Below are 10,099 nucleotides of genomic sequence, written 5' to 3'. Positions count from 1 at the left end.
ACAAAGACCACCCATTTTCCATTGATTGTACTCCCTATTGGATGTAAAAGCCAAAGCACACAGTAACATGTTTGCTTTTTTTAGACATCACCAAACAGTTTTGTGCACCTAAGCAAACGTTTCTTACGTTCACATGACACAAAGTATACACTATGTAAAAATACTTATGAGTAAAAATCCTTTTGCATGACATCTTGAGGTCATGGGAATACACCCCAGGAGCAATGTTGCATGTGTAAGTAAATGCGTTCACATGGCCCATTTGCACACCAGGAGTAAATGTACTCACATATGTATAGATACTCACATGAGTATCAGCTTGCATGTGAACGAGGTATTAGTCAATAGCGTGTCTTCGTACCCAGACGTGTGCTCAAAATATCAATCACACATATAAGCGGTCGACTTATCAGCCTGGTAGGAGTGCTGATGACAATGGCTTGACATCTATTTGTTTGTTTGACTATTCAGTGACTGACATCATGAAAATCGATCCACGCAGTTGGGGTAGGCTGACATGCATCAACCAGCCGATCCCGTTAGTCGCCTCTTAGGACAGGCATGGGTCACTGAAGACCTATTCTATCCCAGATCTTCACGGTGTTACGCTTGAGAATGAGAATGTTCTGGAACATTCGCTTGTAAATTCTGTCTTGAATTGTAAGAAGGCAGATAACGACATGAGAATTGTATAGGTGTGCATCGTATCACGCTGAAACCTCAGTCACCGAAGACAAAGTGTAACATGGAACAGCTGGCTAGTGCCATACAACAGGCATTAGTCCGGACTAGCACGAGCACACACACACACACACACACACGTCTATTGGTAAAACGAAATAAAACATTTTCTAGTATCCATCTAACTTAATAATTACAAGTGTATGATTATGTCCTGTCCATAGACCGCTGTGCACACTCGGTGTAAGTTCTGGTACGTATTAACGATCCCCACAGTTTTCAGGAAAGAACTGCTTTTGAAATGAATCCAATACGAATTGTCCGTCTTGTTCCGAAATGACACGAGTGGTCACTATTGAACGGTTTTGTGACGTATATTAATTGTGTGTCTGACAACATGGCGGAAGGCGGTGCAGGTAGGCATACTTTACCTGGTATTTTCTTTTCTGTCATTTACACCCACTGAATAAATATATTCCTGTATCACTTGTTAAACTGCATTGGGAATTTGCTGAATTCATTTTCAGTAACGTCAGTGGGAAGCTTTTGTATATGTCAGATAAGCTAAGAATTCTAGACTAGGAGGGTATACAATTGTTATTGACGAGTAAACACGTTTATAAGTGTTCGATACATGACGGCAACCTTAGTTACTGCAGGAACATATTCCCATGGCTCCGATTCGCAACACTATGAACAGTGTTATAGGTTATACAATTATGGCAGTATATGTGACCTATTTCGCGTATACACCAAGGACATCGGGACGCATACCAGTTTATCAAACAGAAAGTAGGAAATTTCCGCTGAAGAAGCCTCACTTTCAAACCGGAAGTGGTGATCCCGCCCCTTACCGTAACCTACCAAAAGACACAAATGTTCGAAAATTGATCCCGTAAATTATTTGTTTACACAGTTATGCCCTCGATCTATGTTAATTTACTTCGTGCATAGTGTGTGCAATGGAGCCAAGTGTTCACAGCAGCTACTGATGTTAGCCTCATCTAAGAGACACTTATCAAGACAGAGTTATTTTCTCCAAAGAAGGGTCCTTTTGTGCGTATTAATTTAACATTTAATAAATGTTTCTGATGACATAACGCGGAACAAGTGGCTATCTCCTTTTAAGGCTTTGTGGGACTTTTATATAATTTGTATTCACTACTACATGAACAATTCTAATGTGCCCTATGGCGGCGGGTAGTTGGTTATATTCTTGTGGAGGACGGAAGGGGACGAGTGGTGATGTATTGGAGAAAACACGCTCACTAGGTTTTGGTAGACAGAGCATGCCCTTTGGAGAGGGAAAAACCAAGGGGGCGAAGCCCCCGCGGTTTTTCCCGACCACTAGGGCATGCTCTGTCTACCAAAACCGAGGAAAAGTGTTTTTCCATGCTTATAATCCGAAAAAAGAAACTTAAAACAACATTATCAACATTTTTATGTTTCGAACATACTTTCCATGAACCTTAGGAAACGCGCGAAAATATCTGTTGCTGGCGTACGGTTCTTGAAAAGGACATTCTAAAAACCATAGAGGTTATCAACACCTCTGTAGCCTCGTGGTACACTCACTGGGGTACAAATGTGAAGGTTGCGAGTTCGATCCTCGGGAATATAAAGAAAACATTGGTGATTTGATTTTACATTTCATTACATGTTACAATCTGAACGGAACTTATATTAATAAAATACCCGGGACATTATATAAAATCCCAGGGACATTACAACGTCCCTGTTTATGAGATTTAACCCGACTGGAAAGTAAAACCTCACAATAGGTTTTAATGCCTATCGAAAGAAGTCTCTTAATAGCGATCCCAATGAATAGGTTTATAAGAGTGGGTGAAAGGAGATATAGGAATGGGTCCTGATTTCCGGATCACAATTAAAGAAATATCTTTCTAGTTCAGGTGGGTAAATCAGTAGAGGGGAATCGGCTATTTGATGGTTATTGAACTTCCTGAAACTTAAGTTAACTTCTTGGCCATATTACCTTGTTTAGATTTGGTCATCCGAGCACTGGCGAGCAGAAATTCATAGTCATATGCATAGAGAAACAAGCAAGAAGGATGCACAATCGGTTCCCACAGCCATCTTTGATTTAAGTTACTGAAGTCTACTTTTTGGTTCTCCAATCATAACCTTTGGTGATAGAATTTGGCACCTTACCTTGACAAGTTTTTAGACATTGTATTGCGATACGGCTGTAATATTGAAATACATTGCTGCATTAAACAACAAACAAACAATGATATATCACATGCACATGCATGGTAAGAATTTCTTGTTTTCTTTTATTCTTTATGAAAAGTGTAATCAATTATTCTAGCTGAATACCAAATGAGCGTATGACATGGTTTTGTATATCCATTATCGGGCAGCGACATCATCCTCATAGCTCACAGAACTAAATAAAAAACTGAAATATTGCGCCAGTTTGTATATAAAAGGTCCGAAATGGATTTCCCAATGGCTGAAAATATAATGACACACCTATGTTGCAAAATATAATGATATTTGGTATATGAATAGTCTGGCGATATATTGATATTTGACATTAACGCGTTGACAGTGCCTTCTAATTTACCCCCAATTGAAGTCTTGACTCTGTAAATATCGTCTCCAACACTGCAATTAGTTTCAAATACAAATCTGTTATGTGGTGCTGTCTTTTGTCAGCAGTTGTTGATATACTTATTATTTACATGTTTTACTTTACCTAGGCTGAAATACAATAATACCTCAAACTTTCACACTCAAACACTACTGTACTGATGACGCTGAACTTCGTTTGACAGTCGCGTTGCTTCTTATGACGACCGGCTCCGAGGTCTAATGGATTGAGCCTCTACCCGGAGAGTCGAAGGTTGGGGGTTCAAAGCCCGACCGCGTCACTCCTAAAGACGTTAAAAGATGGTACTTTTTGATACCCTGTCTAGGAGCTCGGCTTGAAGGGACTTAAACATGGACTGGTCGTCTCGGAGTCAGCAGACTGTGTCTGAGTGGGATATTCATGTTAATCTGCGACATGGTATCTCAGTGGGCTAGCACTATAATAGCAGCAATAGTCCGGACTAGTACAAACAAGCACACACACCGCATATATGTGCAATAACCTTGAACGCGACGTTAGACTCCATTTCACCTAACCCATCCTCCTTATGACGGCATGGTGTTTTGTTCAAACATTGTGATTCAATTATTATTTTGTTATATTTTATAATACACTTGAAATATAAAGCACCCGATGTTGTGGAGGATGTTTCTTAATTCATGCTCAGTATCCATTGAACCAAATTTGCTGAGACATGCATCAAAAGATTGACTTGTCATAAATTTAACAAAACTAATAATTTCCTCACTTTTTGTTAAAAAAGAGGAAAATATCAACAATTAACTTTAAGCGTTGTGCATTGCATCGGTGTTGTGCAATCTATAGTCATATAAGTTGAATGACGTGGCGTTAAACAAACAAACAAACAAACATTACATTTATTAGTTTGAATAAACATGCAGTTACTAGCTTTGGGTTTGTTGACATTCGGAACATTTTACTGCATATCCAGGTGAACTACAGTGCTGTGGCACTATTTTTAATTCTTTTAATGTCTTTTTAGTACACGTATGTCAAAAAGCAAACATATCTGTTTTACATCAATAGCGAGGCACGTCCATGGTCAACTTGACGTCGCAGATTTCAAGGATACCTTCTTGGAATGCCCTGTTTGCGTTGAACACTTCAACCAGACAGGCCGACGTCCCCGTCTTCTCAATTCCTGTCTACATGCGTTCTGTACATCTTGTCTGCAGACCCTGCTTTCAAAAGAGGGGGGGAGCAAAATCACATGTCCATTGTGTCGACACGTTCAAGCCGTCAAAGGAAATGCTAACACCTTGCCGATTGATCCAGTGAGGGATAAACTGACAGAATATCTACAGATCAAGCTTGAAAAGAAAACCCTTTGCACGGATTGTCCAGATGGAAATGAAGCTGAATTTAGATGTCAGGAATGCTTGTCTTTCATCTGTACAGCATGTCTTTCGGCACATAGACGTCACCGCTTGACCAAGAACCATAAAGTCATCACTTTAGATGAATTATTAAGAGATCCCCAGGCACACTTTCAGAGAGGTCACTTCTGTCAAAGTCACCCAACTCATCAGATTGAGTTCTACTGCAACACTGATGAGCATCTCTGCTGTGTGTCTTGCTGCATTGTGGATCATAAAGACCATGATATCAAGAAACTTGAAAATGCAGCAGAAGCTAAAAGAGGTCAGATCGAAAGAAACCTTCAGCTTATTTCAAAGACGTCAGTGTCAACAAAACAAGCACTACAAAAAGGCGCTGAACAGAAGCGGACTATACTCGACATTACAAAACAGAGTGAAGACGACATAAACACCATATACAATAGCTTGAAGGATGCATTGGAATATCACAGAAAACGACAATTAGCAAATCTTCAAGAGGAAAGACAGCAGGCATTGACCAGCGTACAAACTAGAACAAAAGCTCAAGAACAGACCATCGCTATGATTGAAACAACACAGGGATATTTCACAAAATGGAAGGAGTCTGCAGATGCTGTCGAGATGATACAGATGTATCCTACGATAATGAGGAGTCTGGAGGGGATCAGGGAAGTTCCTGATCAAGATATTGAGTACACAAAACTCAGATTTAAAGCCGACGTACCCGCTTTAAATAAATGTCTATCGGGATTTGTAGATAGTGCAATCTTTGAAGGTATGTATCGCCATGCAAATTGACATTATTGATGCCCATGTCTACCTGTCGAATTTAATATTCCTGTTGCTATTTCGAGAGTTTCTTCAGATCTTGTTGTTTTCATTTTTAGCATTAACATTGAATTAAGTTTGATCCTACAAAACCGAATGCAATATTTCTTCAAAGACAATTTCTCGATTTTGTTGAGATGATTTAGGAAATTGTAATAATGAATGGTTCCCCAACTCATCTCAGAACTGGAATGATTGGTTTGCCTTCTGATTGAAGACTTCATCAAGGATCTGAGGAAAAAGCCCTCTGTAAAGAAACTGTTTGGATATTGCTTAAAGCTGTGTAAAACTATCTATACACAGTCTCCATTTCTGCATGAAACTTACTTAAGAGAGAAATGCAATCGTTTTTATATATCTGTACTTCAGTTGAAAAATACATCGTAAGGGTTACTAAATGTTCTCCTACTGGAATTCGTCCTGAAGACATCGTGGATAACTTTAACAGTAAACTGGAAAAACAAGAATGAATGAGACGGGGCAAAAACTGCTTTCTTCATTATTTGTAACATACATTATTTTGTTTCTGTTGTCATAGCACAATTATTGTTGAGTGCATGGATTAGAGACAATTGTCGACATGTTCTTTACTTTATTTTTCAACCACGAGAGCAGCTTTAAAGAATTCATTTCTAGTGATCAGTAAATCACCTGCGGAAGTTACAATAGTCACTGAACATGAGATGGAACTTACTCAGTATGTAGTGACTTTTATAAATATTTTGAACATATGGCCATGGCCATGAGAATACAATTGGTTACCATTTGGTTACCCACGAGTGCAGATATAGTGGCCGTAAAAGGCGACTATGCTTGTCGTAAGAGGCGACCAACAGGATCGGATGGTCAGGCTTGCTGCCATGATTGATGCATGTCATCCATCCCAATTGCGTTGATCGATGCTCATGATATTAATCACTGGATTGTCTGGTCAAGACTCGATTATTTACAGACCGCCGTCATGTAGCTGGAATATTGCTGAGTGCGGCGTTAAACAACAAACAAACCAAGCAACCAAAAGACATAGTTCCAAGCTCCTCACAGCTATATAGCCCGTTTACAGAGCTCGCACCAGCTCCTGACTGTGCTAGGTAGTCTGCAACTATGCATGGAGTTGAACCAATTGACCTGTACGTTTACACACAAGTGATGACTGTCGTGACGCCAAATACTCTTTCGTTTTTGTTTGTTTGTCAATTTGAATTTCTATTTCATTTCAAATGTAATGTAATTGGTATCATGAGAATGTAAGGGGGAGTTACGTGAAAGAGCTTGGTATAGTGTTGTGCAAGGGAGGCTACTCTGCACAAGGGAGGCTACTCTGCACCCGTGACTTGGTCACCTGTACCCCACCTACATTAAGAGGACAGCCGACTTACAGTTTTCTGATTGGGTAGTTGAACCTCGACATGTTGACACATCCTCTGATGAAGGTCTGCACTGTTACTCTGGTTCCTGAAACATGGGAGACACACGCACAGAAAAGTGACGTGAGCTTATACATGTCTAAAATGATTTATTTTCAGCTTTTCATTCCCACCCGCCTCACCTCGCTTTTTATTTCATTCCAATGCCCTCAAGTACCTACGGACGGTAGAAACTAGCTACGTGTGTTGCTTTGTTACTACACTTGCCATGATTGACACCTGCATGGAACCCAGTCATACTAAGCATTCATGCTTCAAAGGCATTGCCAGTTAATGTCAACAGGTGCCCTGTATATAGATATAGATGTAACAAATGCCTTCTGCTGCACATATGTACAATAAACTAAATGAACATGTAATAATTCATTTATTGAGGCCTAATACTTTATTCTTGCAGCTATGACTAAAAGCCGGGCACGAACTGAAGGATGGACAGCATTGGTGAAAAAGATTGCTCGATAAGGTCACATGCCAGTGTCACAAGCAGAGCCTAAAGCTAAGGCCACTATATTTTGATTCTATGATTTATGTCCAGTGGTTTTGGTCAGTCGAAACAATAATCAAAAATCAAAAATAAATAAAATAAATAATTTGTGTGGCTGAATAAAAGTGCAGAGATTTTGCATTTTTACAATAACACGTATATGTAGTTACTTTTGTGAAGGCTTATGAAGTTAAATAATAATAAATGTATTTTGCTTTGATTTTGTTTTTCATCGTGACTGTTTCCAGCTGTTGGTGGAATCCGTAAGCAAACAATAAGAAAGTGTCACTATTAGTCTTTCACAGGTATCAGTGTTGTAAATATAAACAGCAAAACTCTGATATTTTGTTGGTCAAACCTTTAGGAGCCTATTCACCACTTTTATGTGCCTATTCACTACTATTATGTGCCTATTCACCACTAATATGTTCCTGTTCTCCACGAATATGTGCCTATTCACCACTAGTATCTGCCTATTCACCACTAACATCTGCCTATTCATCACTAGTGTCTGCCTATTCACCACTAGTATCTGCCTATTCACCACTAGTATCTGCCTATTTACCACTAGTATCTGCCTTTTCACCACTAGTATCTGCCTATTCACCACTAGTATCTGCCTATTCACCGCTATTATCTGCCTATTCACCACTATTATCTGCCTATTCACCACTAGTATCTGCCTATTCACCACTAGTATCTGCCTATTCACCACTAGTATCTGCCTATTCACCACTTGTATCTGCCTATTCACCGCTAGTATCTGCCTATTCACCGCTATTATCTGCCTATTCACCACTATTATCTGCCTATTCACCACTAGTATCTGCCTATTCACCACTAGTATCTGCCTATTTACCACTAGTATCTGCCTATTCACCACTTTTTTGCCTTTTACGCCTTATGGAATCTGTTGCGGCAGATAATCGAGACTGATAATTCTCTGGCGTTGATGTTGTATGTTTAGCCTACATGTTTTAAGTTCTCGTTGAATAGGGTTAAATGTTCTATTTCAGTTATTGAATAACAATAACTGTACACAATACAATGATACACACCATGTGTACACACCAACGATACATTAATGCGGACACCGTGCGTCGACGATTGACGAGCAGACACTTCCACTGTCACAGGCCACACCGAGGACCCATTCTGACACCACGTCATCGCCGGGACCGTCTTCAGTGGGCAACACAGCACCAGCATTGGCGCCACCAGCAGTGGAGAAGAGTCCTCTTCTCAGACGAGAGCCGTTACTGTATCTCAACAGCAGAAGAGAGAGAGAGAGAGAGAGAGAGAGAGAGAGAGAGAGAGAGAGAGAGAGAGAGAGAGAGAGAGAGAAAGAGTCTAGCGACGCCGCGGGGAACGTTATTCGGATGCTTGTGTTGTTGAGAGAGACTCGTGGGGTTGTCCGAGCATCATGGTGTGAGGTGGAATTGGTCTTGCACAAAGGTTCGGCCCTGTGGTCTTCCAGAACATCGGTCCAGGGAGAGGCAATGGTGTCACAGCAGCTCTGTAAATTGATCAAGTCTTGAGACCACATACCATACCTCATTTGGCAAGTCGCCGCAACCACGAGTTTCACCGTTATAACGCCCGTGCCCGCACTGCGAGAGCAACAAGAGACTTCCTCCAGCAGGATGACATCAGAACCATGCAGTGGCCTGCCCTCAGTCCCGATTTAAATCCCATTGAGCACCTGTGGGACGAGATTCAAAGACGGCTGAATGACGTCCGACCAAGGCCGACAACTGCAGCAGAACTGCGTAAGGCGTTCCTCAGAGTGTGGGCTCAAGTGCCTATGGCCTTCATCAACCGCCTCATCCATTCCATGTATCGACGATGCACGGCAGTCATCGATGCACATGGCGGACACACGAGATACTGACTTGTGATGCCATTTTCTCAGAGACTAGTGTTGCGTTTCACTTTAAGAACATTTGACACTTTAATTTCAACCTTGATGATCAGTTTTTGCCAAGTTTCATCTTTTTAATATGTCTCAAAGTATATTTACAATGTTTGGACAAATAAGGTTTCTCATATATCTATCGATGGTGACGTTTCTTTTGCGGTTCAGTATACTTTTCAATGTTCTTGACTTCTGGTTTTGTAATACATGAGAGTTGCCACCTAGAAGTTAGTCATTTTCCTGACTTCAGGGCTTAGTGTGATTTCTCCTACTCGCGATCCCATCTCGGACATTTATCACGGACCTTTAAATTGGACACCTGAACATGTGTAATAAGGACATTTGAATGTTATGACAGAATTCTATTTTAGTGTGGAATGTTATATTCATATTTGGACCCTGTAGGAACAGTGTTTGTATGACTATACTGCTTTTCTGTGTAAAACAAGGAACTCTCAACACTATTATCTTTTGTAATATAATGTCATTTAATCTGATGTGAAATATTGCTGAGTGTAATAAATGTAATCAGCCTAAAGTATTTGTATTTTCGTTTGTAATAATGTGTGCTGTATATCCTTAGTTCTGCTTTTTATATGTGACAATCCATATAAGGTTGAATTGTATCCTACACCAACCTCATAATAATAATCATAATCCTCATCATAATAATAGTGCATATGTATAATGCTTTAACTCCACGCCCTAATAACATGCTCAAGGCTCTTCTTCATTACTGCAGTCAATGGATCAGTACTAGTGTGTACTCGATTTACATTCTCAGCT

General features: G+C 40.2%; 1 protein-coding gene across 1 annotated transcript; it reads left to right on the top strand.

The window, feature by feature from the left end:
* The first annotated feature begins 1,051 nt into the window (after nt 1-1,051).
* Nucleotides 1,052-8,605, top strand: LOC124147193 (E3 ubiquitin-protein ligase TRIM33-like). Its single transcript, XM_046517818.2, has 3 exons — nt 1,052-1,097; nt 4,346-5,434; nt 7,312-8,605. Exons 1-3 carry the CDS (start codon nt 1,079-1,081, stop codon nt 7,374-7,376), a joined length of 1,173 nt encoding a protein of 390 aa, XP_046373774.2. The 5' UTR covers nt 1,052-1,078; the 3' UTR covers nt 7,377-8,605.
* Nucleotides 8,606-10,099: the final 1,494 nt, after the last annotated feature.

This window comes from Haliotis rufescens, unplaced genomic scaffold, assembly GCF_023055435.1.
Source record: "Haliotis rufescens isolate VD_foot unplaced genomic scaffold, xgHalRufe1.0.p SCAF_39, whole genome shotgun sequence".
NCBI lineage: Eukaryota > Metazoa > Mollusca > Gastropoda > Lepetellida > Haliotidae > Haliotis > Haliotis rufescens.
This window is presented reverse-complemented; position numbering and strand designations above follow the sequence as displayed.

What these genes read in the sequence shown, in the direction of transcription:
- LOC124147193 (XM_046517818.2), top strand. An exon ending in AGATAGTGCAATCTTTGAAG is followed by an intron (nt 5,435 to 7,311) that starts GTATGTATCGCC and finishes TTATTCTTGCAG; the next exon opens with CTATGACTAAAAGCCGGGCA.